At 35.6% G+C, this 24674-nt stretch overlaps 2 protein-coding genes across 2 annotated transcripts; both read left to right on the forward strand.

Moving 5' to 3' along the window:
* The first annotated feature begins 17172 nt into the window (after positions 1–17172).
* Positions 17173–19068, forward strand: LOC107622843 (putative cinnamyl alcohol dehydrogenase 1). Its single transcript, XM_016324887.3, has 7 exons — positions 17173–17265; positions 17361–17446; positions 17521–17634; positions 17733–17960; positions 18051–18339; positions 18431–18581; positions 18684–19068. The coding sequence occupies exons 2-7, from the start codon at positions 17370–17372 to the stop codon at positions 18878–18880; spliced, it is 1056 nt and encodes a 351-aa protein (XP_016180373.1). The 5' UTR covers positions 17173–17265; positions 17361–17369; the 3' UTR covers positions 18881–19068.
* A 1731-nt stretch (positions 19069–20799) lies between these two features.
* Positions 20800–22730, forward strand: LOC107620077 (uncharacterized). The gene is made up of 5 exons (XM_016322297.2): positions 20800–20809; positions 20876–21598; positions 21817–21871; positions 21974–22055; positions 22203–22730. Exons 1-5 carry the CDS (start codon positions 20800–20802, stop codon positions 22728–22730), a joined length of 1398 nt encoding a protein of 465 aa, XP_016177783.2.
* Positions 22731–24674: the final 1944 nt, after the last annotated feature.

The following is a 24674-nucleotide window of genomic DNA, read 5'->3' on the forward strand; positions in this document are numbered from 1 at the left end:
CTAGGAAACGAGCAAAGACTCGAGACAGATTCTCATGAGCATAGTTTTAGTTTTTAGATCTGAATCTAGAGAGAAATTACCCTTCCTCTAGGTTTTCTTTTACATTCACATATTCTTAGTTTTATGCTTTTGCTTTGGATATTGAAGAGTCATTACCTCCGTTGACGTTATTGTTCTAGTTTGTTTTCTTATTCCCTTACTCTTCCATATTCTTAATTCTTGTTTAGAGTTACAATTGGATTATTTTTAGAATTTATTAACGCAAAGGATTACTTTCACTTTTAATTAAATTGTAGTTATTGTCTATCATGTCTTCCTTTTATTCCCTATTTAATTCTGTGCAATTAATTTTCATGTCAATGGAGTAGATTTTCTACTTGACATGGGGGTTGATTAAAAGGAGACACTTGAGTTGGAATGCTCAAGTGATTAGTTAAATTGGAAGTTGTTGGCTAATTCTCTATTTACTAACGCTAGACCTTCCCAAAGGAGAGGACTAGGATTTGCAAATAAGAGTTAGCTTAATCATTTGACTTTCCTTTATTTAGTAAGGGTTAACTAAGTGAAAATAACAACCTCTTTATACTACACTTGAGAGAATTCCAACAAGGATGGAACTTTCAATTAATCATTCCCCCAGTCAAGTCTTTTTATTCTGAATATATAATTCCCCTTTAATTTACAAATATTTATTTTATGTCATTCAACTCTCAAATTTCTCGGAAAACTCCTGATTAATAAGATAGCACCATTTTGTCAACTCGTTGGGAGACGACCTGGGATTCATACTCTCGGTATTTTTATTCTAATTTTGTGACAACCTTTCTAAATTAATAAGCAGATTTTTGCTGGTTAAGAACTATACTCAGAACGTATTTCTATATTGATTTCTTAATTGGCTGATTTCGGCCATGCATCAGCCACCATGACACGGAGCTCACCAAATGTCCAACTTAAGGACAGTAAATAAAAGTGTTAGAAGGGAGACAACCCACCATGGTATGATCCTCCTTTTTATTAGTTTTAATTTATTTCTGTCAGTCTTAATTTTTAGTCCTACATACTTACTTTTATTTTTCAAAAAAAATAAAAAATAAAAAAAATAAAAAAGAAGAAGAAGAAAGTGTACGACGCGTAAGCGTCAATGACACGCACGCGTCATATGGGGGTATGCACAACCATTAAAATTAAACAGAGTTATGCTGGAACGACGCGGGAGGGGTGCCTTACGCACAAGCAACCCCACGCGTACGCGTACCTTACGCGTACGCGTCAACTGCGATTTTTTACCATCCACGCGTAAGCGTCAGCGACGCGTACGCGTGGACACCCAAATCGGCGTAAAAGGTGCAATTAAACAGAGAGTTGGGCTGCCCTGGTGCTGGAATCGTGCGAGTGGTCACGCGTACGCGTGACTAACGCTCACACGTCAGTGTGCATGTTTGGCCACCCACGCGCACGCGTCGCATGGCCAACTCAGTTTTCACGCTTACTGATAAATCACTATTTTATGGTTTATCTTGTGCTAATTTGAGTGGTTTTTATCAATTCTTTGCTCACTTATTCATATAATTTGCATTATTTTACAATTCTTTCCTAATTCTATGATATAGTTGAAAACATGTTTTCTGGGCCTTTAAACTGTCAATTTTAATTATTCTTTATTACCATTTGATGGATCTATATGTTGAGTACTTTCAGGCTTTATAGGGCAGGAATGACTTAGAGGAAGGAAAGAAAACATGCAAAAGTGGAAGGAACGTGCGAAAATGAAGTTTTGAGAAGCTGGCAGCAACGCGTACGCATGGGCGACGCGTACGCGTGCCTAGCTGGTGCACAAAATTATGATTACACGTTTCACAACTCCGCACAACTAACCTGCAAGTGCAATGAGTCGTCCAAGTAATACCTTACGTGAGTAAGGGGTCGATCCCACGGAGATTGTCGGTTGAAGCAAGCTATGATTATTTTGTAAATCTTAGTCAGGAGATTAATGATAAGAGTGATTGTATTTATGAAAAATAAATAACATGAAATAAATAGTACTTGTGATTCAGTAATGAGAAACAGGCTGAGGTTCCAGAGATGCTCTGTCCTCTGAATCTCTGCTTTCCTACTGCCTTCTTCTCCAAACACGCATGGCTTCCTTCAATGGCAAGCTTTATGATCCTCTCGGATGAATAATACTAGGTACGATCTCTGCATGGCTAATCAACTGTCAGATTTCTCGTCTCGGATGAAAAATACCATGTACAGCTACCGCACGACTAATCATCTGTCGGTTCCCACTAGCGTCAGAATAAGACACTTGTCATTTTGTACACTGCACTGCGCCCAACATTCGCAGGTTTGAAGCTCGTCACAGTCATCCTCTCCTGGATCCTACTCGGAATACCACAGACAAGGTTTAGACTTTTCGGATCCCAGGAATGCTACCAATGATTCTAGCCTATACCACGAAGGTTCTAACCCCCAGACTCGGTCCGTAGATTAGAAACCCAAGAGATACGCACTCAAGATGTCGCCCAATGACTACGTTGAGCTCAGATAGAACGGGAGTGATTGTTAGGCACGCGTTCATAGGTTGAGGATAATGATGAGTGTCACGGATCATCATATTCTCTATATTGAAGTACGAGTGAGTATCTTAGAATAGAATCATGCGTGATTGAATAGAAAACAGTAGTAATTGCATTAATCCATTGAAACACAGCAAAGCTCCTCACCCCCACCTATGGGGTTTAGAGGCTCATGCTGTAGAAGATACAATATGAAGTGTAAAAAATATCATGAGCTGCCGAATGAATCTCTAAAAGTAGTTTTTTATACTAAACTAGTAACTTAGGTTTACAGAAAATGAGTAACTAAGTGCAGATAGTGTAGAAATCCACTGCCAGGGTCTACTTGGTGTGTGCTTGGCCTGAGTATTGAAGCTTTTTCGTGCATAGGCTGTTCCTGGAGTTAAACGCCAGCTTTGGTGCCAGTTTGGGCATTTAACTCCAATTCTGGTGCCAGTTTGGGCGTTTTACGCCAGAAAGTTTTAGGCTGTCTTTGGACGCCAGTTTGGGCCATCAAATCTCAGATAAAATATGGACTATTATATATTGCTAGAAAGCCCAGGATGTCTACTTTTCAACGCAATTGAGAGAGAGCCAATTGGAATTTTTTAGTTCCAGAAAATCCACTTTGAGTGCAGGAGGGTCAGAATCCAACAGCATCTACAGTCCTTTTTCAGCCTCGAAATCAGATTTTTGTTCAGGTCCCTCAATTTCATCCAGAAAATACCTGAAATTACAGAAAAACACACAAACTCATAGTAAAGTCCAGAAATATGATTTTTGAATAAAAACTAATAAAAATATAATAAAAATTAACTAAAACATACTAAAAACTATGTAAAAACAATGTCAAAAAGGATATAAATTATCCGCTCATCACTAGCGTAGAAAACAAGCGACGCATACGCGTGACAAGGAATTTCGCCAAATAACGCGCACGCGTGACCTACGCGCACGCGTGACCTACGCGTACGCGTGACATACGCCACTTGCAGAAACTTGCAGAAAGCGCTGGGAGCGATTTCTGGGCCCCTTTGACCCAGTTTCCGGTCCAGAGAACACAGATTAGAGGCTACAAAGTGGGGGAATCATTCAACATTGATGGACACAACATTCATTCACATAATTTTAGGTTTTAGATGTAGTTTCTAGAGAGAGAGGCTCTCTCCTCTCTCTAGGTTTTAGGATTTCTCTTAGTTTTAGGTTTATTTCTTCTCAATTCTAGGTTTAATGTTGATTTAATTTAGTTTCTCTTCTACTTTTAATTTTCTTAACATTCTAGTTTATTTATCTTTCCAATTGAATTTATGAACTTTTCATGTTAGATTTGATTTTCCCATTTAATGCAATTTGAGGTATTTCATATTTATGATTGCTTTCTTTATTTGTTATCATTGATGCTTGCAATTGGTTGTTTGGATTTTACATTCCCTAGTACTTTTCTATGTTCTTATGTTATGCCTTCCAAGTGTTTGATAAAATGCTTGGGAGGGTTTTAAGTTAGGTTTTTATGTTCTTAGCTTTGGTTGAGTAATTGGAGACTCTTGAGTTATCAAACTCCTTGTTGATTGATAATTGACCGTTGCTGGTTGATTTGGATCCCTCTAAAGCTAGTCTTTCCTTAGGAGTTGACTAGGACTTGAGAAATCAAATTGATTAGTCTACTTGACTTTCCTCCATAGTTAGAGGTTAACTAAGTGGGAGCAATGAACAATTCTCATCACAATTGATAAGGATAACTAGGATAGGACGTCAAATTCTCATACCTTGCCAAGAGTTTTCTTAATTATTAATTTACTTTCTTGCCATTTTATTTTCTTGTTCCTTATTCAAAAACCCCAAAAAGATACTCTTCCATAACCAATAATAAATCATACCTCCCTGCAATTCCTTGAGAGACAACCCGAGGTTTAAATACTTTGGTTATTATTTTTATAGGGGTTTGTTACTTGTGACAACCAAATTTTTGTATGGAAGGATTCTTTGTTGGTTTAGAAACTATACTAGCAACGAGAATTTATTTGTGAATTCTTTACTAGCAAGAATCCGTTCGTCAAAATGGCGCCGTTGCCGGGTTATTGCAAACGTGTGCCTTATTATTGGTTATTGTGAATAATTTTTGCTTTTTCGTTTCTTTGTTAGTATTTCTAGTTTTAGGAGTTTTTTTTTCATTAATTTTTATTAGTTTTTATTTCTCTTGCTACTATGAATTCTCACCCCTTTGGCTATGATTTTGGTTACAATTGTGCTGTAGGAAGAGGAGATTACAATGAGAGCTTGGATCAAGGATGGGACAATCAAAGATGGGAGGAGCCTCAAGGATTTGATCAACCCTCTTGGCAACAACCACCTCCAAGGTATTATCAACAACCATTCTATGATGCTTGCCAAGACAATAGTTATGGTGGACCTCTTCGTGACAATCAACACCCACCACAATATACCTATGAACCCTCTCCTCAACATCGCTTTGAACCACCATACTCACAAGCCCCTTTCCACCATTCACCTCCATATGACCCTAACCCATATCCACCATACCAACCACCATACGAACCATATGAGCCATACCCAGAACCACCGCCTCAATATTCACCATCTCCATACCCTTACCAAGAAGAACCACCTTCCTATTATGAACCCTTTCTCCAAAATAATGAACCCTTCTGTCCACCCCAACCTCCACTGGATAGCAACACCCTTAATGTTATTCGCCAAAGGCAAATAGAGCTTCAAACCACAATTACCTCTGCTTTCACTGGTATAACCTCTACTATCCAAGCTTTTATATCCCATGTGGATGCATCAATACTTTGAAAGAAGCACGAGGAGGCCCAAAATGCGGAAGTAGAGATCCGTGAAGATGTAGAAGTAGCTGAAGAATTGGTGAGGGAAGACATCAAAGAGGAGTTCGATTTTATATTAGATCATTTGGAGGAAGCTGTCATTATCGAAGAAGAAGAAGTGGTTGAAGACTTAGGAGATGTGCAACCTCCATGGGAATCTAGAGTGGAAGAAAATCCCTCCAAGAAGATTGAATTTGATGTTGAGGAGGAGAGTGCACAACCTCCAAAACGATTGTTGAATGAAGACTTGGAAGGAATGAAGCAAGAGTTGAGTTCCCTTGGTGAAGAAGATCATCCTTCAAACCTTCTTGGTGGTGAAGCCTTTGAACTTGAAGAACCCTCTCCCGATGAGATAGAAAGCAATGCGGAGGTAGATTTCTCTCACCCTCCCATTTATGATTTAAGTGATGGAGAGGAGTTAGATGAAATTGATGAACAAAGGATTGAAATTGAAGAAGCTTGCAAAGAGGTGGAACTTGTCAAAAAAGAACACAAAGGAGTGGAGTTTGAAATCACCTTGCCAAAGTTGCTGGAGGCCTCTCCCCCTAAGTCGCCATCATCCTTCATAACATTCAAGTGGATAAAATTCATATCCCTTGGCTTTCTCATGCCACTTGAATATGGTTTGCTTGAGACAGATAGTCAACTTAGAGCTCTTTGTGGCTTTAAGAGTAAGAGGGAGATGGTTAGTGGTAGGAGTTGTCATACAAGGCTCAATATGGTTGCATGCTCTAAATTGAAGCACAAGGATTGGTGTAGAGCTTAATTGAATGGGTCTATGAAGTTGTTTGGACGCTTAAATGAGAATTCCAAGGCTAAACCACCCGGATGGAATCCTGATGATCAACTTGAAGACGGGTGTAGAAACAAGATTTGGGATCCGGGAATACATGAGGATCAATTTTGGGAGCTCAGAACTTGTGAAGAACTCCATCAAAGCTTGGGAAATTTACTTGGTATTGATAGAGCTTATTGAAAGTCTAAGCATTGGTGGAAGTTTCAGGATGAGTTCAAGCACAAGCCACCATGACAAGGAGCTTACCAAATGTCCAACTTAAGGACTTTAACTAAAAGTGTTAGGTGAGAGACAACCCACTATGGTATGATCTTTTATTTTTATCCTTAGTTCTATATTATTTTATTTTATTTTATTTTTGTCAGTATTCATCCATAATTTCTGCATATTCATCTGCATTCTGCATTTTGTATTCTGCATATTTATAAAATAAATAAATAAATAAATAAATAAATAAAATAAAAAAGGGGATCGACGCGCAAGCGTCAACGACACGCACGCGGCGTATGTGTCTGCGCAACTAGGTAGAGAGTTGCGCGAGAGATGCGCGGGAGGGGGTGCGTGGCGCACAAGCCACCCCACGTGTACACGTGGCTCATGCGTACGCGTCCCCTGCAACTTTTTCAACCCACGCCTAAGCATCAGTGACGTGTACGCATGGGCGTAAAGATCGACGTAAAGAGCAAATTGAACAGAAAGTTGTGCGGTCACTGTGCTAGAATTGCGCGAGTAGTCACGCGTACGCGTGACCGACGCTCACGCGTCAGTGTGCATGTTTGGCCACCCACGCGTACGTGTGGGTGACGCTCACACGTCGTATGGCTAATGGAGTTTTTACGCGCACGCGTGCCCTGCGCGTGCGCGTCGCTTCCTGTTTTTAATTTCCTTCCCTTTTCTTCCATCTTTTCCCCTTCTTTCTTCCTCCTTTCTTACTTACTTCTTCTTCCTTTCTTTAACCTCTCACCCTTACTCTCTTGCATTCTATTTTTCTTATTGCATTTACATACTTTCATTCACTGCATTTTAATTTTATGCATGTTTTTATTTTCTTTTCTACGTTTATTATTTTCTCCGTTGGTGTTAAATATTTTTATTCAACTGTTGTATCTTTTCTGGCATTATTTTGGTGCTTAGTGACTTGTTTTACACTGTTGGGTGATATTATTTATCTGTCAATGCCAATCTTTTATGATACCTGTGTCCTTTTTTGCATTGACATAAATTTAATTGATATGCCATTTGCTTCTACTGTTTTCTCACTTGCATGTTGTAGCTACCATGTAATTGAGACCCTCATTATTTGGCATTAACCCACTCATACTTTATTCGTTTTCTTATCTTTGTTTCTGGGTTACTTTTCTCCCTTTTTCTCTTCTTTCAGGATGGCCACCGAGAAGGGAAAGGAGAAGCTTCTCAATGGGGCGACAAACAAGTCACTCTGCACAATTTTTAGAGAAAAGCATCAGTTGTAGCAACCCTTCCACTTGCACATCTTAGCATGCACCGAGGACGGTGCAATCTTTAAGTGTGGGGAGGTCGATACCGACTTTCGTGGGTTAGTTATTTCCTATTTCAACACCAATATTTAATTTTTCTTTGTTAAATTAGTTGTTGCATTTGCATGTTTGATTGCATGTTTGTTTGATTTTATGCATGTTCTACCACTGTTTGGTTGAAGTGATGAATTCTTTTTCAGGACCCTATTTTATAGCATTCCACTAATTAAAATTAAAACTTTTTTGTTACACTTGTTTGAAGATTGTAAATTGGAACATGGTTTATAGCTAAGAACACACAACCTGTGAGATTTTGAGCTTAATTATATGGTTACATTATTTAACCATGATTTTTATTCTTGTGTGTTTTCTTCTCTATGATTTCAATCTTTACTTTATTCCATTCTATATGTCCATTATTTAATATATTCATGCTTATATGTGATTGAGGTCATCATTTGTTATTAGCTCACTTATCCCAAATAGCCTACCATTTCAATTACCTTTGTTTGTCACTTTGAGCCTTTTAATCCCAATTTGTTCTTTATATTACCACATCACTAGCCTTAAGTGAAAAAATAATTAATTACCTGATTTGGATCTTTGGTTAGCTTAAGATAGTGTGTCAACTAAGTGTGGAGAACTGTGGAAAACCTGGGTTAATAGAGAATGTGTTATGTTTCTACTTTATTTAAATATTGGGAATTTGGGTGCCTACTCATGTGAAACCAGAAAAACCATATACATTGAAATGTTATGTTTGCTTTCATGTTCACAAAAAAAAAAAAATTTTGACGCAATAAATAAATAAATAAATAAATAGGGGACAAAATTACCCCAATGTTAAGTTTAATAAAAGATCAATGCATATGTGATAAAATTAAAGAAAAGTTGATACATGAGTATGTGATGCAAAAGTGAGAATTTTGGGTAGCTAGGCATGATCTTGGAATTACATAGAGTGTGTGTATGTTAGGTGAAAGCTCAGGTTAATCAAAGATTCATATTTTAGCTCACTTGGCCATACATATATCCTCACACTTACCTTAGCCCCATTACAACCTTGAAAATACCTCATGATGTTTGCATTGGTACATTAAATATTTGTTGATTGGTTAGATGAAGAACAAGGTTTTAGAAAGCATGACTAGAGAAGAGTAGAGTGATCAACCCTAGACACTTGAGAGATTGGAGTGCATATACACTACCAGTAAGGGTTCAATGCTTGATTCTATGTTCCCTGCTTTCATGAGCTATTTTCTTCTACAAGTTTACTTGTCTTTTATTGTGTGATTTTAATTAGTGGAATCTGATTTATGTTTGTTTTGGAGAATTTGTTTACTTTTAACCAAGTAGGTAGAAGTATTTTTGCATTTAGTTACATTCATATAAATAGGTTGCATTTCATAAGTTCCACCATTCTGCCTTCACTCTTTTATAGTTTCTCTTGAGCTTAGCATGAGGACATGCTAATGTTTAAGTGTGGAGAGATTGATAAACCACTATTTTATGGTTTATCTTGTGCTAATTTGAGTGGTTTTTATCAATTCTTTGCTCACTTATTCATATAATTTGCATGATTTTACAATTCTTTCCTAATTCTATGATATAGTTGAAAACATATTTCCTGGGCCTTTAAATCTGTATGTTGAGTGCTTTCAGGATTTATAGGGCAGGAATGACTTAGAGGATGGAAAGAAAACATGCAAAAGTGGAAGGAACGTGCGAAAATGAAGTTTTGAGAAGCTGGCAGCGACGCGTATGCATGGGCGACACGTACGCGTGCCTAGCGCAGAAAACAAGCGATGTGTACGCGTGACATGCGCTACGTGCAGAAACTTGCATAAAGCACTGGGAGCGATTTCTGGGCCCCTTTGTCCCAGTTTTCGGCCCAGAGAACACAGATTAGAGGCTACCAAGTGGAGAATCATTCAACATTCATGGACACAACATTCATTCACATAATTTTAGGTTTTAGATGTAGTTTCTAGAGAGAGAGGCTCTCTCCTCTCTCTAGGTTTTAGGATTTCTCTTAGTTTTAGGTTTATTTCTTCTCAATTCCAGGTTCAATGTTGATTTAATTTAGTTTCTCTTCTATTTTAATTGTCTTAGCATTCTAGTTTATTTATCTTTCCAATTGAATTTATGAAATTTTCATGTTAGATTTGATTTTCCCATTTAATTTGAGGTATTTCATATTTATGATTGCTTTCTTTATTTGTTATCATTGATGCTTGCAATTGGTTGTTCGAATTTTACATTCACTATTACTTTTCTATGTTCTTATGTTAGGCCTTCCAAGTGTTTGATAAAATGCTTGTGAGGGTTTTTAGTTAGGTTTTTATGTTCTTGGCTTTGGTTGAGTAATTGGAGACTCTTGAGTTGTCAAACTCCTCGTTGATTGATAATTGACCGTTGCTGGTTGATTTGGATCTCTCTAAAGCTAGTCTTTCCTTAGGAGTTGACTAGGACTTGAGGAATCAAATTGATTAGTCCACTTGACTTTCCTCCATAGTTAGAGGTTAACTAAGTGGGAGCAATGAACAATTCTCATCACAATTGATAAGGATAACAAGGATAGGATGTCTAATTCTCATACCTTGCCAAGAGTTTTCTTAATTATTAATTTACTTTCTTGCCATTTTATTTTCTTGTTCCTTATTCAAAAACCCCAAAAGATACTCTTCCATAACCAATAATAAATCATACCTCCTTGCAATTTCCTGAGAGACCCGAGGTTTAAATACTTCGGTTATTATTTTTATAGGGGTTTGTTACCTGTGACAACCAAATTTTTGTATGAAAGGATTCTTTGTTGGTTTAGAAACTATACTAGCAACGAAAATTTATTTGTGAATTCTTTACTAGCAAGAATCCGTTCGTCACTTACGCGTGATGCATGCGTGCGCGTCGCGTCCTGTTTTTCATTTCCTTCTCCTTTCTTGTTCTTTCTTCCTCCTTTCTTACTTTCTTTTTCTTCATTTCTTTAACTTCTCATCCTTATTCTCTGTCATTCTACTTTACTTAATTTATTTGCATACTTCCACTCATTGTATTTTACTTTTGTGCATATTTTTATTTTCTTCTCTACGTTTATTATTTTCTCCGTTGGTGTTAAATGTTCTTATTCAACTGTTGTATCTTTTCTGGTATTATTTTGGTACTTAGTGACTTGTTTTACACTGTTGGGTGATATTATTTATCTGTCAATACCAATCTTTTATGATACCTGTGTTTCTTTTGCATTGACATGAATTTATTTTATCTGCCATTTGGTTCTACTGTTTTCTCACTTGCATGTTGTAGCTACCATGTAATTGAGACCCTCATTATTTGGCATTAACCCAACCATATTTTATTTGTTTTTTTATCTTTATTTTTGGGTTACTTTTCTCCCTTTTTCTCTTCTTTCAGGACGACCATCAAGAAGGGAAATGGAAAACTTTTATCTGGGGCGACAAACAAGTTCCTGCGCACATTCTTTGGAGAAAAAGCATCAGTTGGAGCCACCTGTCCACTTGCACATCTTAGCATGCACCGAGGACGGTGCAATCTTTAAGTGTGGGGAGGTCAATACCGACTTCTGTGGGTTAGTTATTTCCTACTTCAACACCGATGTTTAATTTTCCTTGTTAAATTAGTTGTTGCATTTGCATGTGTGATTGTGTAACAGCCCAGACCACCCGCTAGCACGATATTGTCCGCTTTAGCACACAAGGCCTCACGGTTTTGCATTTGACGATAGGGATGATAGCCAAAGCCCCCCACACTCACTCATCAAAATGTGTCATGCTAGGGAGAGGTATCCACATCCTTATAAGGCATGCTTCGTTCCCCTCCCCAACCGATGTGGGCCTTACAATCCACCCCCCTAAGGGAGTCCAGCGCCTTCGCTGGCACATCGATCCGGGTTCTGGCTCTGATACCATCTGTAACAGCACAGACCACCCGCTAGCACGATATTGTCCGCTTTGGCACACAAGGCCTCACGGTTTTGCATTTGACGATAGGGATGATAGCCAAAGCCCCCCACACTCACTCATTAAAACGCGTCATGCTAAGGAGAGGTATCCACATCCTTATAAGGCATGCTTCGTTCCCCTCCCCAACCGATGTGGGCCTTACAGATTGCATGTTTGTTTGATTTTGTGCATGTTCTTCTACCACTACTTGGTTGGAGTGATAAGTTCTTTTTCAAAGATCCTTTTTATAGCATTTCACTAATTTAAATTAAAACGTTTTTGCTAAACTTGTTTGAAGATTTCAATTTGGAATATGGTTTTTGAGCCAAGAACACACAACCTGTGAGATTTTGAGCTTAATTATATGGTTACATTATTTAACCATGATTTTTATTCTTGTGTGTTTTCTTCCCTATGATTGCAATCTATAGTTTGTTCCATTCTATATGTCCATTGTTTAGTGTATTTGCATGCATATATATGATTGATGCCATCATTTGTTATTAGCTCACTTATCCCAAATAGCCTACCAGTTCATTCACCTTTGATTGCCACTTTGAGCCTGTTAATCCCCAATTGTTCTTTATATTACCACATCACTAGTCTTAAGCGGAAAAATAATTAATTATCCCATTTGAATCTTTGGTTAGCTTAAGATAGAGATAGTGTGTCAACTAAGTATGGGGAATTGTGGGAACTTGGGTTGATGAGAATGTGTTGTATTTTTTTTTTACTGACAAATATTAGAAATTTGGGTGCTTACTCATGTGAAATCATAAAAACCATATGCATTGATATATTATGTTTTCAATTATAAAAAAAGAAAAAAAAGAGAGAAAAGAAAAGAAATAAATGAATAGGGGATAAAATCACCCCAATGCTAAGTTCAATAAAAAGATCAATGCACACGTGATAGAATAAAAAAAATCGATGCATGAGTATGTGAAATAAACAAAAGTGAGATTTTGGGTAGCTAGGCATGATTTTAGAATTATATAGAGTATGTGTGTGTATTAGGTGAGAATTTAGGTTAGTCAAAGATTCAAAGTATAACTCACTTGGTCATACATGTATCCTTACCCTTACCTTAGCCCCATTACAACCTTAAAAAGCCCTCATGATGTTTGCATTTGTACATTAAATATTTGTTGATTGGTTAGATGAAGAACAAAGTTTTAGAAAGCATGACTAGAGGAGATTAGAGTGAATTAACCCTAGACACTTGAGCGATTAGAGTGCATATACACTTCCAGTGAGGGTTCGATGCTCGATTCTTTGTTCTCGGCTTTCATGAGCTATTTTCTTCTGCAAGTCTACTTGTACTTTATTTTAAGATTTGAATTAGTGGAATCCAGCTTATATTTATTCTTGGAGAATTTATTTACTTTTAAACCAAGTAGGAAAGAGCATTTTGCATTTAGTTGCGTTCATATAGATAGGTTGCATTTCATAAGTTTTACCATTCATCTTCACTCCTTTATAGCTTCTCTTAAGCTTAGCATGAGGACATGCTAATGTTTAAGTGTGGGGAGATTTGATGCACCACTATTTCGTGGTACATTTTATGCTTAATTGAGTAGATTTTATCCACTAAACTCACACTTATTCATATAATTTGAATGTTTTACATTTTCCTTCCTAATTTTGTGCTATGATTGAAGACATGCTTCTTTGGCCTTAAATTTGCTAATTTTAATCCTCTCTTATTACCATTTGATGCCTTGATATGTGTGTTAAGTGATTTCAGGATTTACAAGACAGGAATGGCTTAGAGGATGGAAAGGAAGCATGCAAAAGTGGAAGAAATACAAGAAACTTAAGGAATTGCTAAGCTGTCAAGCCTGACCTCTTCGTATTAAATCGATCATAACTTGAGCTACAAAAGTCCAATTGAGGCGGTTCCAGTTGCGTTGGAAAGCTAACATCCGGGGCTTCGAAGCAATTTGCCATAGTTGACATGCTGTTAGGCGATGTGCACGTGTGATGTACGCGTACGCGTGACATGCGCCATGTGCAGAAATTGCAGAAAATGCTGGGGGCGATTTTGGGCTAGTTTTGGACTCAGTTTTCGGCCCAGAAAACACATATTAGAGGCTGCAGAATGGGGGAATCATTGATTCATTCATACAACTTTCATTCACATAATTTTAGGTTTTAGATGTAGTTTTCTAGAGAGAGAGGTTCTCTCCTCTCTCTAGGTTTTAGGGTTCTTAGGTTTAGCTATTCTCAATTTCAGATTTCTATCTTAGTTTAATTAGTTTCTCTTCTACTCTTATTTATTTTAGCACTTTAGTTTATCTATCTTCTCTTGTTGATTTATTTATTCTCCAATTTGGTTTATGAACTCCATGTTAGATTCAATTTCTTATTAATGCAAGTTGAGGTATTTCATATTTATTGCTTCTTCTATTATTTGTGAGTCATTGATGTTTGCAATTGGTCATTTGGATTTAATATTCCTTGATAGTTTTCTATGTTTTTATGTTAAGCCTTCCAAGTGTTTGATAGAATGCTTGATTGGATCTTAGTGTAGATTTCTCTCCTTTTGGCTTTGGTTGAGTAATTGGAGACTCTTGAGTTATCAAACTCCTTTGTTGATTGATAATTGAAAGTTGTTAGTTGTGTGAGTGTGTTGTGTGGGTGTGTGAAGCATGGATGTAATGCCTAGGACTGTGGCTGTCCAATTTGCTTGACAAAAAAAAAAAGCATTTCCCGGCCCTACACACAACAACAAAAAAGAAAAAAAGGGCAGCTGAGGCAATGACATAATGGAAGAATTGTTGGTCTCCTAATTTAGTTCTAAGAGAAAAGGACAAATAGGTTTCTGACCTTTTGATCTGCAGACATTTAAATTCTCGAGAATTTGAAAATACATTTAAGTCCATGACCCTTTCAAAACCTAGAGATATTGATCCCTCATGTTCACTTAGGTTTGTCAGATTCAACGGAAAAATCAAGCGTGACTCCCATTGTACTGACCTGGTTGATTCGGATGTACACGTGAGAGAGTTTTTAAAATTGAACAAATGAGACTCGGGGATCAATATGTCCAGATTTTGAAGAAGTCAAAAACTTAAATGTATTTTTAAATTCTCAAGGATTTAAATGTTTGCAGACCAAAAAGTTAGGGATCGATTTGTCCTTTTCTCTAGTTCTAAAAATAGGACAAAGATAAGAAATTGCCTGTATTTGTTTCTAAGAATAGGATAAGATAAGATATTGAAAATAAAACATAAAAGACATAGATATAAAATTTGGTATTCTTGTATTCTTTTTAGTGATAAAACTAAAACAAATTATGAAAATCTAATTTATTCTCATTTTTTTCATTCAAAAAATTTAAGAAGAAAATTATAATAATAAAAATATAATTATAAAAAATTAACAAAAATAATAAAAAATAAATTGTATTCTTTGTTAGTGTCTCTGTATCCTTTCTTGTCAGGATGGACACAAAATACACTAATTTAGTGTCTTTAGACACAATGTCTCTTATTCATGTCTTATTTGTCAAATACGATTTCGTGTTTTTGTGTCTTCGTCTTAGTGTCTCATCTCTGTAAACAAATGCAACCATTGAGAACAAGATACAAATGACAAATATACAATAATTAGTGTTATTGTATTTTGTTTGGTAAAAAAATAAAAAATATATAATAATAAAAAATATAATTTTAAAAAATTAACAAGAATAATAAAAAAATAAATTATATCTTTTATTAATATTTTTATATTTTTTTATCAAAATAAATACAAAATACACTAATTCAATATCTTCGAACATATTTATAAACAAAAACAGAATTTTTTTTTTTTTTTGGTAGTACAAACACACTCACACACACTAACCTTACTTAGCCACCACTGCTAAAATTCAAACCTATGTGACTTTGTGTGACTTTAGTTCGAGACAAATACTTTTGCCACTACATCACATGCCTCAGCCACAACAAAGACAGGATTTTTTTTTTGGTCGAGAAAGACAGGAATTTGAGTACTGGTTAAAATAAGGAAGTGGATTGTGTGTGTTGTAGACAAAACAAAAAAACATAAAAGCATTGAAGCAAGGAGACCATGTGCCGGGGTCGGGTTGGAGCATATGTTTTGTTTATTGGGTCTGGCCAAGTTTGGCCCGTGACAAAAAAAAGAAGTAGTGAGTACAAGATAAAAACACCGTTATCGACCAAAAAAAAAAAACATTGAATAATGTTAAAAACTAATATCATAATAGACAATTTTAGCTAATATTATAACAAGATATAAAATAAGTTTAGTACAAAGTCCATTAAAAATAAATTTTATTGAGTTTGAATTTCAGATGTTCTTTTTATTTAGTTTTAAATGTGTTTATTTTTAAAGTTTTTGAATTTTTTTCTTTATATTAAATAATGGATGCAATATTAGTTGAACGATATTAGCTCTTAAGACATTCTCTTATTGTAATACATGATAAGTTTTTTTCATTTAAATAGCTATATATAACTTGTTCGTTTATGCATTATGTCTGCTTTTGACAGGGTTGACGAGTGTTTCTGGAAACGACATGAAAAGGAGATTTATCAAAATATATAAGTAATTCCAATTCAATATATTAACGAAGCTTATGAAAGAGTCATAAATAAAGACGTCAAGTGTCGATCTGTAATTGATATTGAGAAATCTACGACGAGTAAATTTTTGTAGGATCACTATGATGCCCAAAACTAAATGTGGAGGATCACTATAAAAGAATTGGAATTTTAAGAACTAAATAGAATAATTGCATAAATATCAGAAATTATTATGCAGATTTACTCGAATTGCTACCTTCTTGAAAACAATATTTGTAGTAAAATAAACTTTTAAAATTGAACGCTTAATTCATACCAAAAAGAAAAAAAAAAAAACTTACAACTTACAAGTCTTTATCAGCAATATCATTTACGTAGTAATTTTCTAGCATCTAGAATACTAGACTAATCAACGCCTTTTAAACTTTTTGTGCATAGAAGAATACCAAGCGTTAGTGGTAATATGGTTACAGACGTCTGCAGGTGCGTAATCACAAGATATATCATTTGATTAATACACATTGGTCTTACAAAAAGAGAAATAAATTAACTAAGGATTTTGTTAGGTAGACAATGACTTTTGAAAATAATGTGAATAATAGATTAGAATTGATTCAATAAAATAAAATAAAAATACTCCACCTCTTAAATTACCTCTTAAACCTTAACATTAGGATAATTATTTGCATACTTAGTAAATTGAACATTCAGTCATTGTTAACAATTAAAAAAAAATAACCATTCAATTAAAAATAATGAACATAATCATCTGTATACCTATTAAATTGAACATCCGACATATTCATTATTCATATTGTTTAGTATTCTCATTCTCTACCTATATTTTTTCATTAATATAACATGAAGTGGGCGTAGACTTTTATCACATGCTTTGGTCATCATGAGGTATCTGCTTTCGTACTATTCAGCTTCTTATCCTATGCTATATAAACACCATTCATGAATTTGCTTCATCAAAAAATTGTGAACGCTAAGAGAACAAAGAAAACTTAATAAGAGGTGAACGCTAAGAGAACAAAGAAAACTTATTAACCAGGTTGGTTCTTATTAACTACTTCTTACTTGCCTTATAAATCCATGTGTAAGACGTTTCATGAAAATTGAAAAATAATTGTGTTTATGGTGAAACAGAAGAAAACAATGAGTTCAGAAGATTGCCTTGGTTGGGCTGCAAGAGATGCATCTGGACATCTCTCCCCATACAAATTCAATCGCAGGTAATTAACCAAAGTCACATCTGATTCAACTTTAATTTATTATATATATAACTTATTCCATGATTGATCATCAGGGCTGTAGAAGATGATGATGTTTATGTTAAGATCACACACTGTGGTATTTGTTATGCTGATATCGCTTGGACAAGGAATAAATTTGGTGACTCCAAGTACCCTGTTGTGCCAGGGTATGTATGTTGCCTTCAATAATTTTTCTCTAATTCTCAGAAACTTGCAAACTGAATTAAGCTAATGTATCTGTAATCTGCATTTTTTTTTTTGTTAGACATGAGATTGCAGGCATTGTGAGCAAGGTTGGTTCCAATGTCAAGCGTTTCAATGTTGGTGACCATGTTGGAGTGGGGACTTATGTCAACTCATGCCGCGACTGCGAGTATTGCGAAGATGGACTAGAACATCAGTGCAGTAAGGGAGTTTTTACCTTTAATGGGGTTGATTCTGATGGTACAATCACAAAGGGAGGATACTCCAATTTCATAGTAGTCCATGAAAGGTAACTGGCTACTATAGTTTATATATTTTGAGTTAAAAAGGTTAGAGTAAACTGAATTTGATGTCATATTTTTTTGTTGTATATGTGTAGGTATTGTTTTAAGATACCAAAAAGTTATCCATTGGCTTCAGCAGCACCTTTGCTGTGTGCCGGAATCACTGTTTATTCTCCGATGATTCGTTACAAGATGAATGAGCAGCCGGGAAAATCTCTAGGAGTGATTGGCCTTGGTGGACTTGGTCACATGGCTGTTAAATTTGGAAAGGCTTTTGGTTTGAATGTAACAGTTTTCAGCACCAGCATATCAAAGAAAGATGAGGCCCTCAATTTGCTTGGTGCAGATAACTTTGTGATTTCCTCTGATCAAGGCCAAATGAAAGTAAGCATAATAAATTAAAAAAGCATCCTCTGTTTCTTATTTATTTCTTTTGTCAAAATTGAATGTTGACAAATATTGCTACATGCTGCAGGGATTAACAAAGACATTAGACTTTATAATTGACACAGCATCTGGTGATCATCCTTATGATCCTTACATGGCACTTCTGAAAACATTTGGTATCTTAGTTGCAGTTGGGGCTGGAACTGAAATCAAGTTCAGCCCTAGAAGCCTATTTTTTGGTATGTTACATACATTACATGTGAAGTATAATGTTGTAATGTGAAGTTTTCACTTAGATAATAATAACAAATTGGTTTATGTGCATTATGTATATTTGACAGGATTGAGGAGTATTTCTGGAAGTATTGTAGGTGGTACAAAAGATATACAGGATATGATTGATTTATGTGTTGAAAAGGAGATTTATCCAAAGATTGAAGTAATTCCTATTGAGTATGCTAATGAAGCTATTGAAAGGGTCATAAAAAGTGATGTCAAGTATCGGTTTGTGATTGATATTGAAAACTCCCTAAAGTAAAAAAGATAATGTAGTTTAGTGATATGTATCAGTAATGAATACTTTGTTACTAGTGTGGAATTTGTCTGTGTGAGAATTTCAAGAACAAGCAATTTTCCTTGTATCTTTTGTATTCCATATTCAAGCAATGTATTAATTTTGCAGCATTATGAAAAATAATTTAATGGATACTCTTTTATGGAGGAGAATGAGAATCCTAAGCATTATTGGCTATTAATATGATTATGAAAGTGTGTATTTTCATATATGAATAGACAAAAGCTAAGTTTGTAGCAGATCATAGTAGCTTGAGGCAGAAGCAACCAATGTGTGACAAAGATGAGTCAGCAGCTTAGCTAATTTGGAAACCAGTTAGTTAGATTATAGTCCAGCTGGCACAAGTTAGTTGGAATTATAACTTAAACAGTTAGGAAGTTAGCTTAGTTGACTGCACTTTAGGTGTGATCATGTGGTGTAAATAAAGCTTCTAATTGCAACTAGGGCTACAAACTCTGCACTTTTCACAATCAGTAGTTGATCCAGAAATTTTATAAGAGGAGTGCCAAATTAAATATAATATAACAAAAAGTCAACAAAATATAATTTATAGTATATAAGGTCAAAATTAATAATTATATTATATAGAAATCAATATTTAACTACATACTTTAGGATTTTGGTATTTTTAAATTTGTTCTGCGATATTTCATATAACTAAAATTATCAATTTACCATCTGGAATAAATTTTGAAACATTCTCTTTTTCAACTTATACAATCATATAATTTGCTAAAAATTTGTTTTTCATCTTGTTTTAAAGTCTTGTTTTAATAATTTTGATTGTTTAAAAGGTCTATTCAGTTATTACTGTTGTCATAGAAAAAATCAAAATAAGAATTTTTTTTATAGTTGTTGATTTTTTATATTAATCTAAACCTATATTTTTTAATAAATTTTTAATTATTTATATTTTTATAAGCTTTTATTATTTTTTAAACTTATTTTTTAATTACTACTAATAGATTATAATACACATTATAATTTATACATATTAAATTACTAACATATAAATTTTTTTTAGTGTATAATATACTAAAATATATTTAATCTGTAATTAATATATATATATATTAATTATATAATAATAATAAACTAATAATATTATTTTTTTTTTTTAAAAATGGAGGACCATGACCACTTTAAACCCCTTAAATCCGCCTTTGTCCACAATGTTCATAAAATAAAATGAAATTTGAACAGAATAAGAAAAAATTCAACCCTCCATAATAGATAACATCAATTCAACTATAAAATTTGACTGATCAAAGCAAATCGGAAAAGTCTTAGAAAAAAGCATACAATGAAACATAAAATCCACTCAAAATCGGCCCAAAATTTTCTTTTTTCACTTCTATTAATTACATTAATAACATTTGAATATATCATCCTCAGCCGCATGTATTCATGTACTGATATGAAGTTAAAAAAGTGAATATCAATTGTAGTAATGATAATAATAGGAAATGCATTACAACTTTTAAAATTGTATTAATTTTATTAAGAGAAAATACATGTAATCGATTTTTTCGGCAAATCACCCGTATAAACCGTAGGCATGAAAAAATTATGCAGATCACTCAAATTGAAATACGTTACGCACATGTTTTTAATGGATATTCTTATATAAATCGATACAGGTAGAGTCGAATTAGCCATGCTAGTACTAAATTGAATAAGTATCAATCGAATTAGTACGTACAAGTATAAATCGAAGGAGGCTGATTCGATTTACTCATAACCCTAGTAGATTGACTGAGACAAATTCGATTTATTCATGCCAATAAAAAATAAATAATGGAAGTATTTCGACATGAAAGGAAGCCAATGAATAAAACTACACAACTCAATTCGATTTAGTATGAACATACGAACTTATATAAATGGATGGAAGTTATTTTGATTTATTATGGTACAAACGTATATAAATAGCTGTTGAGTGTGAATTCTTTATCATAGTGAGCCTCACAATAGCTAATGATGAGAGTTTTTTAGTTTTGGTGCACTATAAAGGACCGATAAAGAAAAAAATGCCTTCCGAAATTAAGTTTACTGATAAGGATCCACTTAGTATTTTTTTCAAACCTTCAACAAGTTTCACCGAATTTCATAATACTGTAATCCGAAGACTGGGGCTGCAAGGCGTGAAACGGGTGGAGAAGTTATTCTACAGAATTTCGATTTTCCTTTTGCGGTATGATATGAAGTACGATTCGTTCGTCATAGGCAGTGACGAAGATTTGCAAATTCTATTCCATTGTTGTCGGCAATTCCCAGAGGTGAGGACCCCTGAGTTGTTGACCAAGCTTGTGGATGTGGTCTCTAATTCAGGAATTTCTAACCGGAATCCTCAGCCTTCTGCCACGGAAGCCTGCACTAGTTCGAGGCCTGTTGGAGCCTCTTCATCTCTGTCCGTGCTTGAGCCTGAGACAGTTTTGGTTGCATCGCCGTCCTTCGCTGCTGATCTAAACCGCACTCGTGACAGAGAAGTGGGTGACAGTGGACCCTTTGATGATGTTGCGATTGCGATGGCCGGCATTCCTGATGTGGTACCGAAATTCCGACAGGGTAGAACACCAGATGGTGTGGAAGATGATGATGATGTGGAGCCTGCCACGATTGCCGATGATAGCGATGATGAGAATGCGAGGAGTACTCTAGCTGGGGGTGGTGGAGCGACTAGTTTAGAAATTTCGTAGTACCCCCGCACTTTTCAACTTTGGACTTGGATGCCATGAGATAGCAGAAGGAACCTGTCGTGCTTGGAGGCTTTAGGGTTAGAGACACACAAGATGCAGGAGGACTAGCTGAGTTCCATGTTAGTTAGCAGTTTCAGGATAAAGAGGAAGTCGTGCTGAGCGTGAAGACTTACAGCATTCAACATGGGATTGAATATAAAGTGTTGGAATCTGATTACCGCAAGTACCATGGAAAGTGTAAGAAATTCGACAACGGGTGCATATGGTTGATTCATATTAGTCTCCGCTAACGCAAGGGTATTTAGGAGGTAAAATGATAGAATGGACCACATACTTGTCTGGCCACTTCAATTTTCAGTTATCACAGGAGGCTTGATTACCATGTGATCTCGACTTTCATACTGCCTATGATTAGAGCCGATGCTGCCGTGTCGATCAAGGTACTGTAGAATGCGATAGAGGCCCATTTTGATTTTAGACCGACTTATAGGAGGGTTTGGATCGCTAGACAGAAGGCCGTGACTTAGATTTATGGAGATTGGGAAGAGTCATATAATGAGTTGCTGCAGTGGGTTCTTGGTGTGCAGATGACGATGCCGGGTAGTGTGGCAGTGTTGAGGACGAGTTTTGTGCGACTGGGTGGCCAAATCGATGAGGAGCAAGCTTATTTCCACCGTCTTTTTTGGACATTCCCACCATGCGTCGAGGCCTTCCAACATTGCAAGCCCTTGGTTAGTGTCGATGGTACTCAATTGTACGGCAAATACGGTGGTACACTGCTAATTACGATTGCTCAGGACGGTAATTCCAATATCATTCCTGTTGCATTCGCACTTGTGGAGGGTGAAAATGCTGAGTCGTGGTCGTTCTTCTTATCCCACCTTCAGCAGCACGTAACGTTTCAACGGGGTATTCTAGTCATATCGGATAGGCACAACGGGATCAAGGCTCCACTAGAGGCTCCTGATGGTGGTTGGTTTACGCCTAATGCATACAGGGCATTTTGCATCCAACACGCGGCGGTGAACTTCTCCCTTAGTTTTAAGGGCAAGGATGCTAGGATGCTTCTAGTGAATGCTGCTTATATGAAGATCAAGGTCAAGTTTGACTACTAGTTTGACATCCTCCGCTCTGAAGACTTGGCCATGTGTGACTGTGCTAATCAGATTGACTATGCGCAGTGGACTCAACATCGCGATGAAGGTAGGAGGTTCGGGCATATGACTATGAACATCTCCGAATGTGTAAACTCGATTCTAAAAGATGTAAGGAACCTTCCAGTTTGTTCGTTGGTGAAATCCACCTATGGGAGAATGGTAGAGCTTTTTATTCGCAAAGGAAGGGAGGCAGAGGCACAGTAAGGAACCGGACAGCGGTTTAGTCAGCATCTGATGAAGGAAATTGAGGCTAATCTAAAGGCCTCAAGGTGTTTCACGGTAACTTTTAGGGGTGTTCAAAACCCGCCCCGCCCGAAACCCGGCCCAGACCCGAGACATATTCTGTCGGGTTTGAGTTTCCATTTCTTACCCGATGTTATTTTCGGGTTGGGCTCAGATTTTGCTTCGGGTCACCCGACCCGGCTCGAAGTTACTTTTTGCAATAAAAAACATATATATTTGAGTTAATTAGTAATGTTATATTATACTTTTATAATTCAATTAATATTTTTTATATTATACGATATTATTTTTGTTTTAAAATAATTTATTTTAATATAAATATGAGCTAACATTTGTTAAATTTATTTTTAAAAGTAAAATTTTATTATTTTAATATATAAAATTTACAAATTTGTATATACTAATATTTCATCGGGTCGACTTGGTTTAATCCGATTTCTTTTCGGGCCACTTCGGGCAGGGTGAAAATAGGTCCGGTATCCTTTTAGGGTCGGGTTTAGATCTACTTAAACCCGGCCCGACCAATGAACACCTTCTAGTAACTTTGTATGACAAGGATAATTCTGAGTTCACTGTGGCTGAGACGACATCGACAGACAGCTTTTAGCTTGGCTCTTACAGAGTGTCCCTCAGGGACCACACCTGTGATTGCGGGTATTTCCAAGCTCTTCATTATCCATGTTGCCATGCCATAGCGTGCTGTGCATACTCACGTTTGGATTGGTCAGTTTATATCCATGAGGTGTATTGTCTAAATCAAAACTATAACTACTATTTGAAGTTTAGACATTCTAATCATTCTAATAATCAACTTCTAAACGATTTAATATCACTAAATCTTAATTACAGAAAATTAAAAACAAAATTAATTTACTAATCTCTTCATGCACGCTACCCGCAATATGCGCAACTCCATCCAAGCGATAGATTCGATTTTCGTCGTCTTCCATTTCTGCGGTATCAAATTTGTAGCACAACCTTATTTTCTTTGGATTTTCGGATGTGGTGGGGTAGGGAGGTGAAATGTAATTCCAATGAAATGAATTCGAATTCTATATACAGGGAGAATAAGAGTAAATCGAATTAGGGACAACATATTTACATTGAAATCACCTTCTATATAAATCGAATTGTGATGCTTCGATTTACCTTAAATCGAAAACCATTACTAAATCGACACTCCCTGATTCGATTTACTATGGGCGAGCTCAAAACCATTTGCTCCCCTAGTAAATTGAAGCTCTCTGTTTCGAATTATACTCTTACATACTAATTCAGCATGCATTGATTCGATTTACCATTGTTACTAGTAATTCGACAAAGCCTTATTCAATTTATATTGTACTTGTAATTCGACAAAAAACTTATTCGATTTACATAGTTACATGTATTAGAGACATGTACATAATATATTTTGAGTTAAGTGATTTACGTAATTTTTTTAAGCCTATAGTTTAGATGGGTGATTTGTCTCGATTTTTTAGTTAGTCAATATTAACTAATTCTAATGTTTAGATTTATAATTTAAAATTTAAAATTTAAAATAATAAAATAATTTTAAAAAATTTAACTGATGTTGGCTGAAAAAAATTAATTACCTAACATTACTTTTTAATTAATAGGTTTAATTACTCTGCAGGTCTCTATAGTTTTATCGAA

This window comes from Arachis ipaensis, chromosome B10 (assembly GCF_059453495.1).
Source record: "Arachis ipaensis isolate K30076 ecotype BB chromosome B10, ASM5945349v1, whole genome shotgun sequence".
Taxonomy (NCBI): Eukaryota; Viridiplantae; Streptophyta; class Magnoliopsida; order Fabales; family Fabaceae; genus Arachis; species Arachis ipaensis.

Coding starts and splice junctions, on each gene's coding strand:
- LOC107622843 (XM_016324887.3), top strand. CDS start 17,370: ATGAGTTCAGAAGATTGCCTTGGTTGGGCTGCAAGAGATGCATCTGGA. Junction 17,635..17,732: donor AAGTACCCTGTTGTGCCAGG/GTATGTATGTTG, acceptor TTTTTTTGTTAG/ACATGAGATTGCAGGCATTG. Junction 18,340..18,430: donor CTGATCAAGGCCAAATGAAA/GTAAGCATAATA, acceptor TACATGCTGCAG/GGATTAACAAAGACATTAGA.
- LOC107620077 (XM_016322297.2), top strand. Junction 21,599..21,816: donor TGGGGGTGGTGGAGCGACTA/GTTTAGAAATTT, acceptor TTGAATATAAAG/TGTTGGAATCTGATTACCGC. Junction 21,872..21,973: donor TGTAAGAAATTCGACAACGG/GTGCATATGGTT, acceptor TTCAATTTTCAG/TTATCACAGGAGGCTTGATT.